Raw genomic sequence first — 24,513 nt, 5'->3', positions numbered from 1 at the left:
CACAGATGGGGAGTATGGCAAAACATTCATGCTTGGTGTTGCCAATGAACTTTTTGACAACTTTTCGGATAAATACAAGATAATCAAATGAATAAAAGACATGCCTCTGTCGGCAAGAACTATTCACGATCGTACCATCATGATGGCAAATCAAATTGAGGCAACACAAGTGAAAGACATAAATGCAGCACCATTCTTTTCTCTTGCTTTGGATGAGTCAACAGACGTAAGCCATTTATCCCAGTTCAGTGTGATTGCAAGGTATGCTGTCGGTGACACACTACATGAGGAAAGTCTTGCTGTTTTGCCTATGAAAGAGACAACAAGAGGGGAGGATTTATTCAAGTCTTTCACTGAGTTTGCTAAAGAAAAAAATCTACCAATGGATAAACTTATTTTGGTGTGTACTGATGGTGCTCCATGCATGGTGGGGAAAAACAGAGGATTCGTAGCACTTCTTTGTGAACATGAAAAGAGACCCATCCTAAGTTTTCACTGCATCCTACCTACATCAGGGGCACTTTGTGCTCAGATGTGTGGCGAGCAGCTTGGTGAGGTAATGTCATTCGGGTGGTCAACTTTATTGTTGCCTGAGCTTTCAATGATTGCCAGTTTAAAACACTGCTGGATGAAGTAGGGAATAATTATCCTGGTCTGCTTCTGCATAGCAGTGTGCTTTGGTTGTCAAGAGGGAAAGTGCTCAGCCGTTTCGTGGCTTGTCTGAGCGAAATCGGGCTTTTCTTGAAATGAAAAATGTTGAACATCTTGAGTCAGCTAACACTGAGTGGCTCCTGAAGTTCTGCTATCTCATGGACATAACTGAACAACTGAACCAGCTCACTGTGAAAATGCAAGGTGTTGGAAATACAGTCTTATCCCTTCAACAAACAGTGTTTGATTTGAAAACAAGCTGGAACTCTTCACTGCTGACATTGAAACAGGTTGTTTACTACACTTTGAAAAACTAGGAGAGTTTAAAGATGCATGCACAGCAAGTGACCCTGCTCAACGTCTTGATCTCCAGCAGCTAGTGGGCTTCACATCTAATCTCCTGCAGTCATTCAAAACGCGCTTTGGAGAATTTCATGAGCGCACTCATCTTTTTAAGTTCATCTCCCATCCACACGATTGTGCAGTGGACAGCACTGACCTGAGTTACATCCCTGGTGTCTGTGTCAAGAGACTTTGAGCTACAAGCTGCTGACCTGAAGGCTTCAGACATGTGGGTGAATAAGTTCTAGTCACTGAATGAAGATTTGGAAGGACTTGCATGACGGCAAGCAGAGTTGGTCGAGCAAACACACGTGGGGAGAAATGAAAAAACTTCAACCGCGGACCAGCTGATTGTCAAAACTTGGAATGCGCTTCCTGTCACATATCACACACTGCAGCGTGTGAGTATTGCTGTACTGACAATGTTTGGCTCTACGTATGCATGTGAGCAGTCTTTCTCACATCTAAAAAATGTTAAGACCAACCTATGGTCACATTTAACAGATGGAAGTCTCAACGCCTGCATGAAGCTTAACATCACCACGAATCAACCAGACTATAAAGCCATCAGCAAAACCATGCAGCACCAGAAGCCACATTAATGGTAAGAAGGACTTTAATCATCATTTGTTAGCAGGGGCATAACAATGTTAATAAAAAGAATTCAGAGACTTATTGTACTTTAAAAGTGTTGGTCTTACATAAAATGCACACATTTACTTGTTTTTAGTGTTAAACATATTGTATGACCCTCATGGAATTACATTTTAAAATATGTGGCGTTCATGGCTCTCTCAGCCAAAAAGGTTCCTGACACCTGCATTATTGTTTTCATTTGCATTTCTTTAATATCTAATAAGTTTGAATTTATTTTCATGTACTATTGAATGTTTTAATTTCTTAATTTTATTAATTTTTAAGAGCCCTTTTTGTATTAGAGATATTAACTTGTGTGTGTGTATGTGGCATTAGTATTTTTCATGAGTTTGTTTTTTGTCTTTTAATCTTTTTATGTTAAGAAGTTTTTGATTTGTGCATGTGTGCACTTGTTTTAAGAGGTAGTTTCTCTCAGGCACCCAGTAACAAACTTCAATAATACTATATTTTTTCTCCTCCACACTTCTAATAAATTGCTCATTCGGTTGGTGATCTATCTAGTCTACTCCTTTAGTTCGAAACTTTTTAGTTTGTGGACTTTACTGCTCAGGGTGATTTCTGCCTTAGCAGTCCCTGAAATAATTCTCCTATTTTGACCTGCCCCCAAGTGTAAAAAAGGTTCAGAAACACTGCAAAAAAATGTATTTACGAAATTAAATTCTTGAATTGGGTGTTGAAGATTCCCCACCCCTGACTCACTTAGACTACCCTTACTTCTTATCATATATGCTGATCACAATATGAACTGAACTCTTCTTACTGTTTTCCTTCTTTCTCCCTTCCTTCCTCCCTTCCCCTCCTTTCCCCTCCCCTCCCCTCCCTTCCCTCTCTCCCTTCCCCTCCCTTCCCTCTCCCCTTCCCTTCCCTTCCCTTCCCTTCCCTTCCCTTCCCTTCCCTTCCCTTCCCTTCCCTTCCCTTCCCTTCCCTTCCCTCTCTCCCTTCCCTCTCTCCCTTCCCTCTCTCCCTTCCCTTCCCTTCCCTTCCCTTCCCTTCCCTTCCCTTCCCTTCCCTTCCCTTCCCTTCCCTTCCCTTCCCTTCCCTTCCCTTCCCTTCCCTTCCCTTCCCTTCCCTTCCCTTCCCCCCTTCTTTGTTCCTTGCTTTTCTTCCTTCCTTCCTTCCTTCCTCCCTTCTTTTCTTCCTCCCTCCCTTCCTTTTTTCCTTCCTTGTTTCTTTCACTTTCTTTCTCTTTTTCTTTCTTTTTTCTCTTTTCTTTCGTTTTCTCTCTTCCTCTTTTTTTTCTCTCTCCCTTTCTCTTTTCTCTTCCTCTTTTTCTCTCTCTTTCTTTTCCTGGTTTTCTCTCACTCTCCGCCCCTCCCCCCCCACCTCTTTGGAGATAAAGGGTATGGGTGAATAAAATTTCCCCTTCACCACCCCTTATTATATATGCTCCTACTCTTTTACACAAAAAGCAGCATATTATATAACCTGTTCTGTAACTTGCTTTTTGTTCTTAACAATGTGTCCTGGGATCTTTCCATTTTGGTACAGGAAGAGCTTCCTCATTCTTTTATCAGAGCTGCATAGTATTCCACTGTGTGGATGGCTGCCTCCTAGTTTATTGAACCAATTCCTTTGAAATAGACACCAGAGTTGTTTCTGATATTTGCTGTTACAAGCAATACTTGATTGAACAAAGGCAGCTTTTTAAAGGCTTGCACAGCACTGTACATACTTAAAATGAGATGATTATTCTTTATTCTTAGAATGCTGGTTGGCTTTCTTGGTTGATAAATTCCCAGTTATTGATATGAATGAGACATAGATGATGAGGCTGACATCACTTCATAATTCAGAATCATTAATTTGACTTCCCTGTAGAGGCCTATTGTTCTAACTTAGGTTTTTTTAAATAATAAAAACTTTGGGGAAATTTTTTTTTTTAGCGAGAAGAGGGGAGATTGTGAGACAGATTTCCGCATACTCCTCAACTGGGATCTACCTGGCATCCCATCTGGGGCTGCTACTAGAATCAACCGAGCTATCCTCGGCAGCTGAGGCCGACTCGTGGACCAACCAAGCTTTATCTTAGGTTCCAAGGCCTATGCTCAAACCAATTGAGCCACTGGCTGTGGGAGTGGGAGAGGGAGAAGGAAAGAAGCAGATTGTCGTTTCTCCTGTGTGCCCTGACTGGGAATCGAACCACAGATGGTCATATGCCAGGTGGATACTCTATCCAGTGAACCATCCAGCCAGGGTCAACTTTGGAAATTTTAATAGTGAATCCTACTTAAATCTTGTTGCTCAAGAAGTTTGAATCACCGATCACTGCAGTTATTGCCATAGTAGCATGGAGCAATTTAACAGGATAATAGTGAATAAGAAATACAGTGTGTCCGTCCGTAAAGTCATGGTGCACTTTTGACCAGTCACAGGAAAGCAACAAAAGACGATAGAAATATGAAATCTGCACCAAATAAAAGGAAAACCCTCCCAGTTTCTGTAGGATAATGTGACAGCATATGCGCATGCGCAGATGATAACATAACACCATGTATATAGCGTAGCAGCCCACGGCCATGCCAGTCGAGATGTGGACGGTACAGAGGAAAGTTCCGTGTGTTCTGTGGCTCGCTAAATTTGAATCCATGACCAAAGTGCAACGTGAATATCGGCGCGTTTATAACGAAGCGCCACAACATTAATCACTTAAAACAGAATCACAGACGTTATTCACTGTGTTACACCAGACATCCTTACCCATGTGGGGCAGGTACTTCACTACCATTTGGATGTGTGTAGTGCAACAAATGGAGCCCACATCGAACTGCACTGAATAGGTATGAAACTTGGAGAGTTTTCCTTTTTTTTGCTGCAGATTTCACATTTCTATCGTCTTTTGTTGCTTTCCTGTGACCGGTCAAAAGTGCACCATGACTTTACGGACACACTGTAGTATACCTGAGATTTCTTTTTCTTTTTTTAAAAAATTTTACCCATTTCCCCAACCCTCTCCCCTTTGGAAACCATCAGCTTGTTCTCTGTATCTTTGGGTCTAGACTCCTTACTATTTTAAAAATGTGGAATACCTTAGTTTATGCCCTTCACTCAATTAGCCAATCCTAGTGCCCATCCTTCCATTTTAACAATAGTTCAGGTGTCACCTTACATAAGAAGCCTTCATCAGTCTCCTCCAGAAGTGATTTAATTCCTTTAGCACTTTTTTGAATACTTACAAATCTAGATTTGTGTTAGAGTTGACCCCTTCCTTTAGGTATATTGGACATGTTTCAGTGTTTTTTAAAAATCTGTTATATTGAGGTATAATTTACATACAACAATTTTAATTTTATAACTGAATAGATTTTGTAACCACCACCACAATCATGATATAGAACATTTCATTGTTCCTCAAGTTCCCTATATCCTCCTGCAGTTTGTCTTCTACTTCTACATATGGTCCCTGGCAACAACGAATCTGCTTTCTATCATATTACTTTTACCTTTCTTGAACTTTATATAAATGGAATACATAGTATGTAGTTTTTGTTGTCTGCCTTCACTTAGCAGGTTTTGAAGTTCATTGATTTTGTTGCATATTCAGATGGTTTTTTGCCTTTTTAGTGCTGAGTAATATTTCATTTATGGATATATTATTAAATTGCCCATTCATTCACTTGGTTGAGGAGCATTTAAGTGTTTTCATCTTTAAGCTATATTGAACAACGCTGGTGTGAATATTAAATACAGGTCTTGTTTTTATGACTTAAGCATTACAGCTGCTTCACATCCTCACCAAGACTTGAGTTTTTGATTTTAGCTATTGTGGTATTTGTAAATAATTTTATTTGTAATGACTAATGTTGAGCATCTTTCCATATACCTATTTGCTCTTCATACCTTTTGTGGAGTGTTTTAAAATGTTTTGTCCATATTCTTAAATTTGATTGTTTGTAAGAATTCTATACATATTTTGTATACAAACTCCTTGTCAGGTGCATGTTTTGCAAATGTTTTATCTTGGTCTGTGGCTTGCCTTTTTTTTTTTAACAGTACAAATTTCAAAAGAGCAAAAGTTTTAAATTTTGATGAAATACAATTTAGTACTTTTTCGTTTATAATTTGTGCTTTTTCTGCCCCTCTACACAAAAAAATTAGCCTAACTCTGGTTCACAAAGATTTTTCTCTTTGTTTTAAAATATACCTCTTCAATTTTTCACTCCCTACTTTCATGTATAATAAATACAACACTATAAAAGTATACTTTCACTTTCTTCCTCTTATACTATTCTACATTTGTATGACTTACGCATGTTATATATAGACCTGAAATTTAAAAATGAGAAAAGTCACTTATACCTCTTTTAATGTGTACTTTTTCAACCACTTTCTCATCCCTTTCCATATAGCTAAGTTTTGCTGTAGTATTTTTCTCTGGCTAAAGGAATGGCTTTGAATATTTCTTATAATGGAGGTGTGCTATTTTGTTTGTCTGAAAAGTTCCATCTTGAAAGATATTTTTGCTAACTATGGAGTTCTACATGACTATTTTTTACCCTTTAGTACTTGACTTACTCCACTTCTGGCTTGACAAGAATTTTCATAATATTTTGTTTTTGCTTTAGCCTCTGGATTATAAATCCCATGGGGTTCTTTTTAAATCTTAATGCCTTTGAAGCACTGACCATAGCATATGAGAGGTAATAGGTACCCAGAAAATGATGTTTAAAGTGCTTTAGATAAGAACTTCAGATTTTTTTAAAAAATCCTGTTGATATTAACAAGCCTCTGAATAAATTTGTAATGACTAGAGCTAGACTAATCAAAAGTATGTGCCTTCGGGCAAATCAAATAATAAGCTCTCCCTCTACTCCTCACTATCTTTTTCTTTAGTGAAACATGAAGACAGTTATGCTCAGTGAATTAGAACTTGTGTGCCGAAATCAGACTGTAAAAAGTCAGCCATGTGTCTTTTATTTTTTTAACTTTTAGTGTTGCATAAGAAACATAAAGGAAAGGAAGTATACTTTTGGACCAAAAATAAAAACATTTCAGTTATTTTTTTTTCTAGCTTTAAAAGGAACATCTTTTTATAAAGTACAATTTACACACGCCATACAATTTACTCTATGGTACAATCAGTGGTCTTTAGTATATTTACAGTTGTGCAACCATCGTCACTAATTTTAGAACATATTAATCACCCCCAAACTAAACTCTACCTATTAGTAGTCACTCCCTATTCCCACCTCTCCCAGTCTTGGGCAAGTACTTTCTGTCTCTATGAACTTGCCTATTCTGGACATTTCATATAAATGGAATCAAACAATTCACTATTTTTTTCACTTCAACATAATGTTTGTAACATGTAGCAGTACTTTAGTACTTCATTTCTTTTTATGGCAAATATTCCATTATATGGCTATATTACATTTTTTCTTTTTTCAAGAGACAGGAAGGGAGAGAGAATAGAAGCATCAACTCATAGTTGATTCACTTTAGTTCATTGATTGCTTCTCATACATGTCTTGATGTGCATTGGGGGCGCTCCTCCTGAGCCAGTAACCCCTTGCTTAAGCCAGCAACCTTGGGATCATGTTGCTCTTGCCATCCTGCTCTCCAGCCGATGACCTTGGGGTTTCAAACCTGGGACCTCAGCATCCCGGTTGACGCTCTATCTACTGCGCCACTACAGGTCAGGCAAGATATATTATCAGTACATTTTGTTGTCAGTTGATGGACCTTTGGAATGTTTCCACATTTTGACTCTTATGAATTCTGCTTCTGTGAACATTTATGTACAATTTACAGTATTTCTCTTCAGTATATACCTAAAAGTATGGTAATTCCATGTTTAACATTTTAGGGAACTGCTGAACTGTTTTCCAAAGTGTCTGCATCATATTTATATTCCAACTAGCAATATATGAAGGTTCTGATTTCTCCGCATCATTGGCTATAGTTGTCTTTTTGATTATTATCATCCTGGTGTTTAAAATGATATCTAATATTGACCAATGATACTGAGCATCTTCTCATGTGTTTATTAGCTATTTCTCTATCTTTTTGGAGGGAAATGTTTATTTAGATCCTTATTTTTAAATCAATTATTTTATTGTTGAATCTTAAGAATTCTTAATATATTCTGATACAAGTCCCTTAATATGACTTAAAACATTCCTTCTCCTAAAGAGAGAAATTCCTGTATTCAGGAGAGTCAGTTTTAATTTAATACAAAGAAGTGGAGTCTTCCCAAGTGACTTGTTCATAACGATTTCAGCTGTTCTAACAGTGTAACTTTGGACAAGTCACTTAGTTTCTGAGTCATATTCTGTGGACACAAAAGAAGAAAAGAAAGAAATCCTAGATCAGGGTGTCAACAAAACCAAAATATTACTGTTCATTTGGTAGATCTTATGCTTTGAGTTAGCTGAGTAAATAAATATTTAGTATTATGGAAAAAGCAAGAATTTAGAAATTATACAGATGTGGATTTAGGTGCTTTTCTAGCAGAGCACTGTCAAGCATTTCATTAACTTACCTTTTCGAACCTTGATCTTTCTTATAAAATGGGAGGAATAATGTATACTTGATTTAAAAAAACAACAACAAAGCTTGAAACAATCTAAGTATTTTGAATGGGGAGCAATTAAATAAATTATTGTACAGATATATGATTTGTAAATATTTTCTCCTATTGTATGCTTTTGTTGATAACCATTAAAGCACAAAGTTTTAAATTTTTTTGAAGTCCACTTCATTTTTTCTTTTATTGCTTGTTCTTTGGTGTCATATCTAAGAAGGCTTTGCCTAACTGAAGGTCACAAAGACTTCTGTATTTTCTTATATGAGTTTTACAGTTTAAGCTTTTACATCTTGGTCTATGATCTGTTTAGAGTTAATTTTTTTTTTATGGTGAGAGAAGGAGGTCCAACTTTATTCTTTTGCATGTGGATATCTAGTTGTCCCAGTTATTAAAAAGACAATTCTTTCTCCATTGGCATTCTTGTTGAAAATTTACTGATCATATATGTGAGGGTTTATTTCTGGACTCACAGTTCTATTCCATTGATTTACACGCCCATCGTAATAACAGTACCATTCTTGATTATTCTGACTTTGCAGTGGTTTTTGAAACAGGAAGTGTTAGTCTTCTAACTTTGTTCTTTTAGATTGCTTTGATCCTTTGGAGGGAAGGGAGTTGGATTTTCACATGGAATTTTTGGCTGTTTGTTAATTTGTGCAAAAAAGGTAGCTGGGATTTTTGTAAGTATTGCATTGAATTCGTAGATAGTTTTGGGAGTATTGCCTTTTAATAATGTTAAATCATGTAACATATGAACGTGACATTTCATTTAATTAGGTTTTCCATAATATACTGCTCACAAAAATTAGGGGATATTTTATCGCTTCATATTCATTTTGAAAATATTCCCTGGCCCTGGCTGGTTGGCTCAGTGGTAGAGCGTCGACCTGGCGTGCAAGAGTCCTGGGTTCGATTCCTGGCCAGGGCACACAGGAGAAGCACCCATCTGCTTCTCTACCTCTTCCCCTCTCCTTCCTCTCTGTCTCTCTCTTCTCCTCCTGCAGCCAAAGCTCCATTGGAGCAAAGTTGGCCCGGGCACTGAGGATGGCTCTGTGGTCTCTGCCCCAGGTGCTAGAGTGGCTCTGGTAGCAACACAGCGAGGCCCCGGAGGGGCAGAGCATCGCCCCCTGGTGGGCAGAGCGTTGCCCCCTGGTGGGCATGCTGGGTGGATCCCAGTCGGGTGCATGCGGGATTCTATCTGACTGCCTCCTCGTTTCCAGCTTCAGAAAAATACCAAAAAAAAAAAAAAAAAAAAGAGAGAGGCTGTTTGGATCTGTGGATCATAAAGATTTTTACTTTTATTCTAAATACAGTGAGAAGCCATTGAAGAGTTTTAGGTAAAGGCATGACAAAATCCAACTTAACAAACAAAGACGTAAAATACAAGGTAGTATTATGTAACAAGTATGTGATTTCAGCAAATGGGGAGGTTATAGAGGAGATCGTACTTGAACTTGATCTATGAAGATAGATAAAAATTAAATACATTGAGGGGAAAGATGTAGTATGGTGTGGTAGCAATAAATATGCCTGGGTTTGAATTGAAAGACTTGATCTTGAGTTTTCTCTACATCTTCATAGCTCCTGGTCTCTAAGTAAACTTATTAGCCTTCTTTATTTTTGTTTTTGCATCTGCTTTGTCTATACCAGTGGTTCTCAACCTGTTGGTCGCGACCCCGGGGGTTGAACCACCAAAACACAGGGGTTGCCTAAAGCCATCAGGTCTATACCTTGGTTGCTTTTAAGAGCAAGTCAAATGAAAAATGCCTAGAAAAGTGTTTTGTAAACTGTGAGGTTAAAAGTAGTATGTTTGTTTATTCAGTAAGACTACTACTATTTGTGTGATATTCTGCTAAGGGCTATGGAATGATTTTAAAAAATAGACCTTATTTCTGCTCCTCAGGGAGGATGTAGTCTTCTAGACAATGTGATACATAAAATATGAGGTTAATAAAGATCATATAAAGTGCTGTGGGGATTCAAAGGAAGGAGAGTTTGCTTCTTTCTTGGTGTTAATGGTAAGGCTTTCTGAACAAGGAAGGACTCTTGAGCTAGACCTTGAAAAATAGATAGAACTTTAATAGAAGATGGAGGGGAAAGAATTTCTCAGTAGGTGAATCTGTGGGAGTAAAGGCATGGAGAGAAGCATTAGGCAGATTCAGAACTTGATAAGGAAAGATAGGGTAAGGCCAGAAAGATCACACAGGATCTTAATACCAGCCTAAGGAAGGTGAATTACATTCAATAGGAGTACTATTTGCAGTAAACTTAATTCTACAAATATTTATTGAGCATCTGCTATTGCCATGTTTGTGCTAGGCAGGGCCAGCCAGGATATGACTTGATATCTTTTTTTTTAAATTTTTTTAAGTCACTAGTTTCAATTTTATTTTAGATTTTATTTATTCCTTTGTAGAAAAGAGAGAGAGAGAGTGAGAGAAGGGGGGAGGAGCAGGAAGCATCAACTCCTGTATATGCCTTGACCAGGCAAGCCCAGGGCCTTGAACCGGTGACCTCAGTATTCCAGGTTGATGCTTTATCCACTCCGCCACCACAGGTCAGGCATGACTTGATATCTTTTTTTTTTTTTTTCTGTATTTTTCTGAAGCCGGAAACGGAGAGAGACAGTCAGACAGACTCCCGCATGCGCCAGACCCGGATCCACCCAGCACGCCCACCAGGGGGTGACGCTCTGCCCACCAGGGGGTGATGCTCTGCCCCTCCCGGGCCTCGCTCTGTTGCGACCAGAGCCACTCTAGCACCTGGGGCAGAGGCAGAGGAGCCATCCCCAGCGCCTGGGTCATCTTTGTTCCAGTGGAGCCTCCGCTGCGGGAGGGGAAGAGAGAGAGAGAGAGAGAGAGAGAGAGAGAGGAAGGAGAGGGGGAGGGGTGGAGAAGTGGGTGGAGAAGCAGATGAGCGCTTCTCCTATGTGCCCTGGCCGGGAATCGAACCCGGGACTTCTGCACGCCAGGCCGACGCTCTACCACTGAGCCAACCGGCCAGGGCATGACTTGATATCTTAACACACTCTGTTTTTTCTTGGGATGCTTAGTTGAGGAAGACAGATTATCTAATATTTTAATTAGATATGATCAAAAGGTGGTAAGATCATAGGACAAAAAAATCTCCAGCTGCCTGCCAAGGCTTTATATAGAGGTGTGGTAGACCTGATGATACTTTAATATGAAGTGTCTCTTTGCCTATTTAGATATAAGAGATGAAGTGATGAGTCTGAGGAAAACATTCTAGGTTGAGCATTTTATGTGTTTTGGGATGCCTGGACAAGGTCTTTGTATGCAGTACAGGCTGTTAAGAGTTTGGTGGAGAGGTAACTAAAAGATGCAGGTGGCAGTATGAAGAATAAATTGGAAAAGACAGAGACTAAAGGTGGGGAACCTGGCAAAAGGTTATTCTGGAAATGATGTATTATGGTATTTGGTCTCTATACCAATTGGGCCAAGTGAGAGATGATATAAAACCTACTGTGAAATAGTGGCTATAAGGATAAAGAGCCTGGAAAACTGGAGAGACTCTTAACCCTTTGAGTAGTGAGTTTTTTACATGCTTGCTGAACCCCAGGAGTGAGTTGTTTCTTTTTTAAATGAAATTAGTCCCAGTTACAGTTTTATTAACTTAAAATCATGTTTGTTTGACAACCAACATATGGAAACAAGAACAATGTTGCCTTACACATTTTTAAAATAAAAATTTTTTATCTCATGCAATTTTCATGTACTTTCCATCTGTAAATAAGGAAGTATTGTTATTAGCAAAATCTCAAATATGTACTCGCATATGATGATATTCTTAGGACAATTTGTAGGTATTTTTATTTATTCCATACATTAAAAAAATTTTCAAATGTGGTAATCCTCAAAACATGGATGCAGGCAAAGTGGTTTGTTACATTCAATGCACATCACCCTTATGTCCCTCCGTTTACGTCCCTTCTTGTAGTGTGCTGACATGTGAAGCATTTTCGTTGTGGCTTATCCGTTGAGGCTGTTTCAAGGTCTGGCTTTGGGAAGTGACGCCCTGAGAGATGTACATGTACGATTGTATTCTGGATGGTCAGAAGGCACGAGGACGTACATGAACGTTTGTACTACTCAAAGGGTTAAATGTAGAATTAATAAGACTTGGATATCAATTGGATATGGAAGAAGGGAGGAAAAGGGACCATGTGGAAAATAGAATGACTTCTGGGTTTCTGCTATTTCCAAGGGTGCCGTTTCCTGAGAATAGGGTATATGTAAGGAGGAAAGGAATGGGTTTGGAGAGGGAATATTTTTAACTGGATTGTGTTGAGGGTACATGGATAGTTGGGGATAGATGACTTGGTGGAGTAATCGATGTTTAGGTGATAATTTAAGCCACACATTAGCATAAATTAAATTATTATGGGAGAATGAGTATAGTGAAGAAGAGAACCATAAAGAGTGCTCAGAAACAGCTGTAGAAGTAAGAAAATAATCAGTAAAAAAAAGTAGTGGAAGTGATTAGGAAGTCTTTTTTTTTTTTTTAAGGTTTTATTTATTCATTTTAGAGAAGGGGGAGGGGAGGAGAGGAGCAGGAAGCATCAACTCCCATATGTGCCTTGACTGGGCAAGCCCAGGGGTTTGAACTGGCGACCTCAGCGTTCCAGGTCGACGCTTTATCCACTGTGCCACCACAGGTCAGGCTAGGAAGTCTTTTTAAAGGTGTGATCAACATTGTCATCACAGATACTGATTTTTTTTTCTTTTTTTCTTCATCCCCCTCAAAAGGAAGGTAGATAGGTCATTGGTCACCTCAGTAACTGCAGTGAGGACATGAGCCAGAATTTGGCTGTAATTGGAAGGAGAAGTAAAAATACAATATCAAGGTATCATAATTTTATTCATTTTTTATTCCCCCCGCCCCCGGTCATTTTTTAAAGATCTTAGAGACCTGAGTTATTTATTCCATGAAGGTTAATAGCAAATAGACAGTTGCAATAAAGGAGCCCAGTATATTCCATCTCAAACTTTAATGAAGGTCTTGTTAAATGCAGATTCTTTATTAGAAGATCTGGGTAGGACCTGAGATACAGCATTTCTGACAAGCTTTCAGATGATACTGATGTTATGCTGCTGATCTTTGGACCACACTATAAAGTAAAGATCTAGAGATAGCATTTTAGAGGACTTAGCCTTGAGTAGGAAGAGAAACACCTCTACTCAGGTGTAATATGAGTTGCTTGGAGATACAGATTAAGTTTGCAGGCAGAGGACATGCCTGATAATCTTTGTTTTTTCTGCAGAATAGAAGTATGTACGGAGATGTTAAGAAAAGACATTGGGAATAGAGTGAGAGCTTGAAGAAAGTTGTGAAGGTTTGGAATAGGTACTAAAAAAAGGAAACAGTGAATTTGGGACATGTAGTCACTGAACATTGAGGATTATTTTGGTTATACTGTCTGTAGAAATAATTGGAGCAGGAAGAGATTAGATATGAAAAGATTAGTTATTTTTAAAATGCTAAGGAAACCTAGAGGAGAGGTAATGAAAGCTGAAATAGAACAACAGTGCCCTGGAGAACAGAGGAGATGGGAGTGGTAAACTGAATAATGCTCCTCCTCCCCAAAGATGCTTGTGTGAACCTGTGAATATGTTATCTTACATGGCAAAAGGGCCTTTGCTTATGTGATTAAAATAGGGATCTTGAGGTGGAGATATGATCCTGGATGGGAACTGTGTAATCATAGGATCTTTATAAAAGGCAAGAGGGGTCAGAGTCAGAAAAGTCTAAGCAGAGGAATAGAGGAAGTGTGATGATGGATGCAGAGATTGGATATGGGATCATGAGCCAAGGAATGGAAAAGGCAATGAAACAGATTTCCCAAGAGATTGTGAAGTAACAAAGCCTTGATGACATATTGATTTTAGCCCATGGAGACTGATTTTAGACTTCTGATCTCCAGAACTGTAAGATAATAAATTTTGTGTTGATTAAGACACTAAATCTGTTGTAATTTTTTACAGCAGCAGTAGGAAAATGCAGAGAAGTATGGACATAAGGGAATATAGAGTTGGAATCAATAAAATGAGACAATTGATGGGATATGGTATGAGCACAAGGAAATTGGGAAGATATAGCCTAAGTAAAAGGGTGGGGGAAAGTGGTGAAATTAAAAATACAGACTGGCAAGGAGTAGATATTAAAAGGTGTTGCATGTAAGTATGGAGTAGATAGGGTAAAAAAAGATTTGAAACAGGAGATGAATTTAAGAGATAGCATAGTACGTACTGTTACAGTTAATAGAGCTGTTACTATACAAGCACGATGGCATTACTGTTTTGATTACTATAGCTTTGTAGTATAGTTTGGAATCAGGAAGCATATTATCCAGCTTTGTTCTTTCTCAAGATGGTTTTAAATATTCTAGGCCTTTTGTGGTTCTTTGCAAATTTAGGGTTGTTTTCTTCTACTTTTGTAAAAAATTCCATCAAAATTTTGCTAGGGATTGTGTTGAAATATAGATTGCTTTGGGCAGTATGGACATTTTAACTATTATTCCAATGAGCATGGAGTATCTTTTCATTTATTTGTGTTTTCAGTTTCTTTCATGTCCTTTGTTTAATTTATTTCTGTGCATTTAATTCTTTTTGATGCTGTTGTAAATGAAATTTTTTTAAATTTTTCAGTAGTTTGTTAGTGTATAGAAACAACTGGTTTTTGTATGTTTATTTTGTATTCTGCAATTTTACTGCACTGAATTTTTTATTAGTTCTAACAGCTTTTTGGTGGTATCCTTAAGGGTTTTCTATTTGTAAGATGGCATTTGCAAACAGAAAATTTTACTTATTATTTTCTGATTTTGATGCCTTTTATTCTTACCTAATTGCCCTGGCTTGAACTTCTAATACTGTGTTGAATAAAAAGTGTTGAGGGTTGGACCTGACCAGTGGTGGTGCAGTGGCGAGAGTGTCAACCTGGGATGCTGAAGACCCAGGTTCTAAACCCTGCGGTTGCTGGCTTGAATGTGGGTTTATCCAGCTTTAGCATGGAGTCCTGGCTTAGGCATGACCCCATGGTCACTGGCTCAGCTGGAATCCTCTGGTCAAGACACATATGAGAAAGTAGTCAATGAACAACTAAGGTGTCGCAATGAAAAACTAATGATTGATGCTTCTCATCTCTCTCCCTGCCTGCCTGTCTGTCTCTATCTCACTTAAAAAAAAAAAAAAAACCCACCCAAAAACAAAAACAACTGGTGAGGGTTGGTCATCACTGTCTTGTTGTTCTTGATCTTAGAGGAAATTTCAGCTCTTCACTGTTGAGTCACGTTAGCTATGGATTTGTCATCTATGGCCTTTATTATCTTGAAGCATGTTCCTTTTATACCCAGTTAGTTTAGTTTTTATCATGAATGGATGTTGAATTTTGTCAAAAGCTTTTCTGCATCTATTGAGATGGTCATAGCATTTTTATCCTTCATTTTGTTAAAGGTGTGTGTATCATGTTTATTGATTTCCATGTGTTGAACCATCTTTGTATGGGATGCATTTTGCAGGTTGTCATGAAGGTTTAGAAATGAACAAAGCTGCTATTAGCATGTAAAATAAGCAGGGTAGAAAAATTAGGCTAAAAAATACTGTGAGTAATGACTAATGTGTTGGATATTACATGTATAGAATATCTCTATCATTCCAGAAAGTTTTATTGGAGAGCATTGTTCTATAATAAGGGATTAGATATTACTATAGTAAAAATTTTAAGAATCAGTGTTTTCTAATTAGGCAGAATTTCTGAAGACCTGGATTCTTCAAGAGATTATTTGTGATATAATTGAATGAACAGTATATGATGCTCTCTTTCTGAGGATCACTAACCTAATTATCAGTGAACACTAACTGTTTGGGTTTTGGGATACTGGGTTTTTATCCTGCTCCTGCTTTGTGTGTATGAATTTAGGAAAACTTTCTTAGAAACATGAAAAGGTCTCTGAACTTCTGAAAGAGATCCTATAACTTCTTCTTCTTCTTTTTTTTTTTTTTTCTGACATGTGCTCTGACCAGGATCTACCTGGCAACCCTGTCTGGGCTGATGCTCTAATCACCTGAGCTATTTATTTTTATTTTGGGGGGTATTTTTCTGAAGTGAGAAGTGGAGGGGAGGGGCGCAGAGAGGTAGACTCCATCATGTGCCCAGCTGGGATCCACCCAGCATGCCCACCAGGAGGCCATGCTCTGTCCATCTGGGGCGTTGCTCTGTTGCACCCGGAGCCATTCTAGCACCTGAGGCAGAGGCCACAGAGCCATCCTCAGCGCCCAGGCCAACTTTGCTCCAGTGGAGCCAAGCTGCAGAAGAGGAAGAGAGAGATAGAGAGGAAGGAGAGGGGGAGGGGTGGAGAAGCAGATGGGTGCTTCTCCTGTGTGCTCTGGCCAGGAATTGAACCTGGTACTTCCACACACTGGGCTGATGCTCTACCGCTGAGTCAACCAGCCAGGGCTCAACTGAGCTATTTTTAGTGTCTGAGGCTGACATGCTTGGACTAAGCAAGCCACCTTCACTCAGCACCTGGCTGACGCTTGAACCAGTTGAGCCACTGTGGGAGTGGAAGAGGGAGAGAAGGGGGAAAGAAGTAGATGGTCACTTCTCCTGTATTCCCTGACTGGGAATGAACCCGGGATATCCATATGCTGGGCCAACACTCGAACCACTGACAAAACTGGCTAGGGTTTTAAAATTTTATAAACAAGAAATAGCAAATACTATATATGTATTCACTGTAGAATATACAGTATAGAAATGTTAGGAAAGGTTTTTTTTGAAAGAAGTCTTGGCCCTTGTCAGTGGGCTCAGTGGTACAGCATTGGGCCAATGTGTGGATGTCTGGGATTCAATTACCAGTCAGGGCACACTAGAAAAGTGACCATCTCCTTCTCAACTTCCCCTCCCCCTCCCCCTCCCCCAGTCATGGCTTGATTGGCTTAAGCGCATTAGCTCCGGGTGCTGAGAATGGCTCCATGGTGCCTCTGCTTCAGGCACTAAAAGTGGCTCATTTGCGAGCATGGCCCCAGATTGGCAGAGCATCAGTTCCAGATGGGGGCTGCTGGGTGGATCCCAGTTGATCTAGATCAGGTCACATGCGGGAGTCTGTCTATCTCCCCTTCTCTCACTTGGAAAAGAACAAAAGTAAAAAACTTGTGTATAAAACAGAATTGCTAGCTGTACCATCCATTTCAGTTCTTCATGATACATGTTTATGTAGTCTTAGAGATCCCCTTTTCACCCTCGTAGCTTTGTATGGCTGAAGTATTAGCTCATTAGTAAAAATGACCTAAGCTTGAGTTTTGTATTTATGTTTAGGTTAACCTTCCCAAATTATGTTTGTTATAACAGTAAGTATGTAATTGAAGTTTATTAGTAGATGTGCAATGTCTGAAAGTATGAAAGTTTATTGTGACCTAAAATAGTGAGGGAACTTTTGAAGACAAAAGGAATTAGAGAGGAGAGGAAGGTTTGTCTAGAAGAAGTCAATTGATAGAGAGACCATCTACTATAAAAATGTCATTGTCAAAATATTCCCCCCCCCAAAAAAAATACTTTTTATAGAGTGAAACTTTTAAAAATCTCTACTGATAATCTCTCTTATTCAAATTCTATTCAGAAGAGAATAGTTATTAAGGCCAGAGTAATTAATTATGTTGGGATTTTACCTGATATTTTTGTATCTCTTTCCTAAGGTAAAATTTACTGACCATAAATTGTCCAGTTAAATATAATTTATTTGATTGTGTGTTAGTGTAGGTAGGAGAGTTAATTTAAGAAAAGTTCTGTGCTGTTACCTCTGATGAGATGACAAGTCTTTTTGCTTTTGTCTGCTGTGTACTTTTCTGTTGCTCAGTGATATCTGATCAGAATGTGGAAACATAACTCATATCATGTTTATTCAGAGGTCCAGGAGTCTTAATGGAGAAGAAATTTAAAATGTGGCCAGTTGTGTATCATATTAGGAACTTTTGCTTCCTTTATTAAAGTTTTCCAAAATATTTTATAACCAAGTATTCCTTTCATTTTCATGAATAATTGTAAGCTCATTGGTGATTTTAATGATTAGTATATATGTGTATTTAATGATAAGCAAGTGTTAGATTAGAATGTTTTGAACCAGTGTTCTTGTTAATCTAAAATAGTGTGATATAAATACTTTGTGTGACATTTGTATTAAACAGCTCAGTGCTGAACACTGGTTGGCCTTTAGTACATTTTGAAATGTTTTTGGAAGAATGAGGGAGTAGTTGAATTTGGTTTGTTTGTTTAAGATTCATTTATTCACTTTACAGAGAGCAGAGGGTAAGGGGATGAGTAGTAGTTACTTCACTCTAGTGCAGGGGTAGTCAACCTTTTTATACCTACCGCCCGCTTTTGTATCTCTGTTAGTAGTAAAATTTTCTAACCACCTACTGGTTCCACAGTAATGGTGATTTATAAAGTAGGGAAGTAACTTTACTTTATAAAATTTATAAAGCAGAGTTACAGCAAGTTAAAGCATATAATAATAATTACTTACCAAGTACTTTATGTCGGATTTTTGCTAATTTTGGCAGAATAAATCTATCTTTTTATTTATACTTTGGTTGCTCTGCTACCGCCCACCATGAAAGCTGGAACACCCACTAGTGGGCGGTAGGGACCAGGTTGACTACCACTGCTCTAGTGGTTCATTGGTTGCTTGTTGTACGTGCCCTGACCAGGCCAGTCCAGGGTTTCGAATTGGCGACCTCAGTATTGCATGTCAATGCTCTCTCCACTGCCCACCACAGGCCAGGCAGGAAGGAGCTGAATTTGTTTTTGAGTTTATTCTAAACCTAATTATTACTTTGTTTTTTTCACTAGAATTTTAGAATGCTTCTAAATTTTTCTTTCATACTTGAACAGCAGATATAAAGAAAAATGTCCAGTTCTTCCTTTTCTCTCTGCCCATTTTAATTATGGTTCCCAGGAGCTTCTTTTTTCTGATTCCCTTCCACCTCACCCCCACCCCCCAAATTCTACAAAATTTCAACAAGATCTCTCTCCTTGGTAGTATGTTAATGTGTTAATTGTGTTAACTTTCCTAATTGAGGGTTTAACCAACACCTGGCATACAACTAGATCAGGCAAGGTTCTAGAAGGAAACGGAATCAAATTCAAAGGGTTCAAGAGACTGTAATGAAGGACCACAGAGATTGGGTGGATTAAGGAAACCATAGGGGATGTTTTCACTATTTATAGAGGTGAGCTCAAAGGGGTGAGGAAAATAGAGTGTTATTGGAGCATACTTAGAGCTGTGGAGAAGGGGGTGCCTGGCAGGAGCTGTGGTAGTAGAAGGACATAGTTTCTGTTGGAAAAAGTGGGCCAGAGAAGGAGGGTAGTTGGAAAGAAATAATCCAGCCTTTCTTTGCCTTCTGATCTGCTAGAGACAGGCAGCACTGGAACCTGGAAGATGCATCTGTTGAGGTCAGCCTTTGGGTCATAGAATAGAATAGAGGCTATTGGAGAGATAGGGTAATGGTAATAAGATAAATAACTAATATAACTACCTTTAGGTAACCTAGATTCAGCTTATTATTTGTATACTACAGTTACTTTAGTGGGGTTGATATGAGCATTAAATGAGGTAACGTAACTACCATAATGTTTTTTCTTATGAATATAAAGCTTCGCTAAGATGTAGATTTGAAAAGCTGAACTGCATTTCATTTGGTGCTGTGCTCATTTGTTCTATAGGAGCTTTAGTTGCCAGTATACTACTTTTTAAATACATGTTAGTTTAGTTTTCCAGTAATTTTTGAGAAGTGAATTGCACAGTCATTAAGTATATAGTTTCTAAGATTAAGAGACTTTTACTTATTGCCTAATGGCGGGTTTTGTCTTTTTCACTATTGTTGACCGACCTGCTTCGGAATTTAACGGGTCATGGTGCTTTTGAGATTTAGAGGTTATCTCCCTGGTAAAAGATCAGTCAGACTTTACCCTGTTACTGCTACCACTAGTATCCTTGTTGCCTACTTGTATTTTCTTAGACAGTAGTGATGCCTTGTCACCCTTTTTCCCTCCTAATTCTTAACAGTATTTTTTTCTCACAGAGATCTTTCATCTAACTTTATCTTTGAGCATTTGTAGGATAGATCAAGATTAAGATAATTACTATTTTCAGGAAAACTATAGCCACCAGATCACCAGTACTACTTAAAAGCACTTTTTGCTTTTTGAAAATCCTTCCACAAAAAATGTAGTATGATTTTGAAATTAAATAAATCATTTCACAGGCTCAAGTTAGCAGTTTATGTGAATTTCAACTGAGCTTTTCTGAATTACTGACTAAATGTTATTTTCCACCAGACGATCTGCCAAATCCCGGAGCAGAAGCCCGTATTCATCTAGGCATTCACGATCTCGTAGCAGACACAGGTTGTCTAGATCCAGGAGTCGCCATTCTAGCATTTCTCCTAGCACACTAACCCTGAAGAGTAGCCTGGCAGCTGAATTGAACAAGAATAAAAAAGCAAGAGCTGCAGAGGCAGCAAGAGCTGCAGAGGCAGCTAAGGTTGCTGAGGCCACTGCCAAAGCTTCCAAAGCTTCAAACACTTCTACTCCTACGAAGGGGAATACAGAAGCTGGTGCCAGCGCATCCCAGACCAACCATGTGAAGGATGTGAAGAAACTTAAAATTGAGCATGTACCTTCTCCCTCAAGTGGTGGAACTTTAAAAAATGACAAGACTAAAACAAAGCCACCTCTTCAGGTAACAAAGGTGGACAATAATTTGATTGTAGATAAAACCGCCAAGAAAGTAGTTGTAGTTGGGAAGGAGAGTAAATCTGCTGCTACAAAGGAGGAACCAGTATCTCTTAAAGAGAAAACCAAACCACTTACACCAAGCATAGGAGTCAAGGAGAAGGAGCAACATGTAGCTCTGGTGACCTCTACATTACCACCATTACCTTTGCCTCCTATGCTGCCTGAAGATAAAGATGCTGATAAGTAAGTACAGAAAATTTGATAAGTAACTGTTTAAAGAAAAATGTATGTGAGTTTGAAGTGAGAAATTATTTGACTTTTTTTTTGCCCAAAAAAACCTTTACAAAGAAAGACTATAAGCAAGTGGATTAATTCTCTAATTTCTTTCTTTTTTTAAAAAATTTATTTATTGCATTTACATAGATTCTAGTGTCTCTCCGAATGCATCCCCCCTCTAATTTCTTTCTTAAAATGAAGCACATTGTTTGTAGAATGACAAAGTTAAATAAAGCTCATGCTAATAATCCCAGGAAAAATTTGCCATTAGCTTGGGATAAAATGTATATATCAGTTTTGCGTTTGGGACTTAGAAATGCCAGTATTTATTTAGGTTTAGTATTGCTCGATTATGCTGTCAGAGACAGGACATTTTATGAGAGAGTTTGCCCTGGGTGATGTAAAGCATGTGTCTTGATTATTTCTGAGTTTCTTCAGTGGCCTTTTCTACTTACCGGTTTTAATGGCTTTTTAAATTTATTCCTTTAGTTTAGTCGGTTTTTTTATTGTAAATTTTTTGTGATTAGAAATTGATTACAGAAAACCCATAAGGTGGAATGCTTTTCTTTAACATGGTTAGAGATTTTATTATGAATATTGGAGGTGTGACTTGTTTTTTTATCTGAAAAAAATTTTTTTAAGAGGATAAGGGTAAGAGTAGCTGTAAAGTTAATGCAATTCTAAGAAGGTTTCTTAAATGTATGCTGGGATAGAAGCATTGTGCTGTTGTGTTATACCTACCTATTATACCACTTATTTTTTTTATATTTATGGAGAAATTAGAGCTTTTTTCTTCTTACTTTCTGTTAAGCGACTAAATATATGGCAGTTTTCCTAGCTGATTGAATTTGAAAACAAGTAAATAAAAACGTCATGTGGTTAGGTGTTTCAAGTGCTCACTTTGGTTAGTGTTATGAAATTTATATATATGTCTCACAAAAATTAGGGGATATTTCAAAATGAATATGAAGTGATAACTATCCCCTAATTTTTGTGACCAGTGTATATTAAGTGAGAGGCAGGGAGGCAGAGAGACTCCTGCATGCACCCTGACTGGGATCCACCTGGCAAGCCCACTAGGGAGCGATGCTTTGTTGCTTAGCCAAGCCATTTTAGCGCCTGAGGGAAGGCCATGGAGGCATCCTTGGTGCTCCGAGGCCAACTTACTTGACCATTCCAGGCGTCCCCAAACTACGGCCTGCGCAGTGCGGCCCCCTGAGGCCATTTATCCAGCCCCCACTGCACTTCTGGAAGGGGCACCTCTTTCATTGGTGGTCAGTGAAAGGACCACTGTATTTGGCAGCCCTCCAATGGTCTGAGGGACAGTGAATTGGCCCCCTGTGTAAAAAGTTTGGAGACCCCTGATTGAGCCATGACTGCAGGAGGAGAAGGAAGAGAGAAGGAGGAGGGGGAAGGGTAGAGAAGCAAATAGTTACTTCTCCTGTGTTCTCTGACTGGGAATTGAAACCAGGACTTCCACACGCTGGGTGATGCTTTACTGCTGAGCCAGTGGCCAGGGCCACATTATGAATATTTTATAACTTAAAACAGAATTCCTGTTTTCATGGCTTCTGAGGCTCCTTTTTCCTACAATCAAAAATGTTTCCCATAGACCCCATCTAGTATAATCAAGTGTTATCCCATTTACCACAAACTGTGTTATTTCCAGGTTTGATTGTTACCTGGAAACACTGAAGGTTCATAACAGTAGTGATTTGTAACTTTGGTAAGTGCTGTAATAGGTTTTCCAGTACTATAGTGAGTGCAGAAATGAGTCACTTACCATGAGAATCCAGTAATTTGGGACCAGTGAGACTTGTTGTTCTCTTCTTTATTCTTCATATGTTCTTTAGAGGTATATTTTTACTCGAGATAGTTTTAGGAACTCAGCACATACCCCTGTGAACACTTAAGGATATTCTTTGTTTATGTGTCTTATAATGAGCTGGTGGCACATTTCATACTTGCTCATTAAAAAATTTCTTTTGACTCACCTTCTTTTATGTGTTTTCTGCTATTTTCTTTTGTTGTGTCTCTGCTCTTATTTCTTTGAATGTGTTTGTATGTTTCACACATATGGAAGCTTCTTAAGACTCCTGAGTGCTACTGCTAACATGAGTGGCGCCAAAGATTTATTCAACACCAGTTACAGTCACTCTTCCCTTTTGATGCTCCAATTGTCTGAAATTTGGCCAGTTCATAACTCTTTTAAGCTGACTCCATTGTCCTTTTGACAACCCCATTGTTTTTTGTTTTTTTGTTTTTTGCATTTTTCCGAAGCTGGAAACAGGGTGGCAATCAGACAGACGAGGGACTCCCGCATGCGCCCGACTGGGATCCACCGGCATGCCCACCAGGGGACGATGCTCTGCCCCTCTGGGGTGTCGCTCTGTTGCATCCAGAGCTATTCTAGCACCTGAGGCAGAGGCCACAGAGCCATCCTCAGCGCCCGGGCCATCTTTGTTCCAATGGAGCCTCGGCTGCGGGAGGGGAAGAGAGAGACAGAGAGGAAGGAGGGGGGTGGAGAAGCAGATGGGCGCTTCTCCTGTGTGCCCTGGCTGGGAATCGAACCCGGGACTCCTGCATGCCAGGCCAACGCTCTACCACTGAGCCAACCGGCCAGGGCCTGACAACCCCATTGATTTTTGAGTGCATCCTTGTTTCCTAGCCACATGATATCTTTCAGGCTCACTTTGAACTTTGCTGTTTCTCTCCTAGACCTGGAATCTGTTACTCTCTGAAAATCATAAGATAGACTGTTAACTATATGTTTTTATATAGTCTTTCTTTTATTTCATTTATTGATTGATGGTTTTCCGAAATTAGAAGCAGAGAGGCAGTCAGACAGACTCCCGCATGCCCACCAGGGGGCGATGCTCTGCCCATCTGGGATGGTTCTCCGTTGTAGCCAGAGCCATTCTAGCGCCTGAGGCAGAGGCCATGGAGCCATCCTCAGCGCCTGGGCCAACTTTGCTCCAGTGGAGCCTTGGCTGCGGGAGGGGAAGAGAATGATAAAGAGGAAGGAGAGCGGGAAAGGTGGAGAAGCAGATGGGCACTTATCCTGGGTGCCCTACTGGGAATTGAACCTGGGGCGTCCACACGCTGGGCCGACGCTCTACTGCTGAGTCAACCAGCCAGGGCAATATTGTTTTCTTTTTAAAAAATATTAGGATCACACTGTGCATAATATTCCTTGACTTGTGTTTTTATTCAGTGTATTGGAGATTTTTTCCGTTTTGGTGTAGATAGGTTCAGTATTCCTATCTATAGGAATGGATGCATTATACTCTTACTATTTTGCTGTTGATTAATGG

At 39.1% G+C, this 24,513-nt stretch overlaps 1 protein-coding gene across 1 annotated transcript in view; it reads left to right on the top strand.

The window, feature by feature from the left end:
• Nucleotides 1-24,513, top strand: part of CDK13 (cyclin dependent kinase 13) — a 128,996-nt gene that overhangs the window by 10,986 nt on the left and 93,497 nt on the right. The window contains exon 2 of the mRNA XM_066272102.1: nt 20,525-21,166. Coding sequence (XP_066128199.1) covers nt 20,525-21,166 — 642 coding nt within the window. The remainder of the gene's footprint in view (nt 1-20,524; nt 21,167-24,513) is intronic.

This window comes from Saccopteryx bilineata, chromosome 4 (genome assembly GCF_036850765.1).
Source record: "Saccopteryx bilineata isolate mSacBil1 chromosome 4, mSacBil1_pri_phased_curated, whole genome shotgun sequence".
Taxonomy (NCBI): domain Eukaryota; kingdom Metazoa; phylum Chordata; class Mammalia; order Chiroptera; family Emballonuridae; genus Saccopteryx; species Saccopteryx bilineata.
This window is presented reverse-complemented; position numbering and strand designations above follow the sequence as displayed.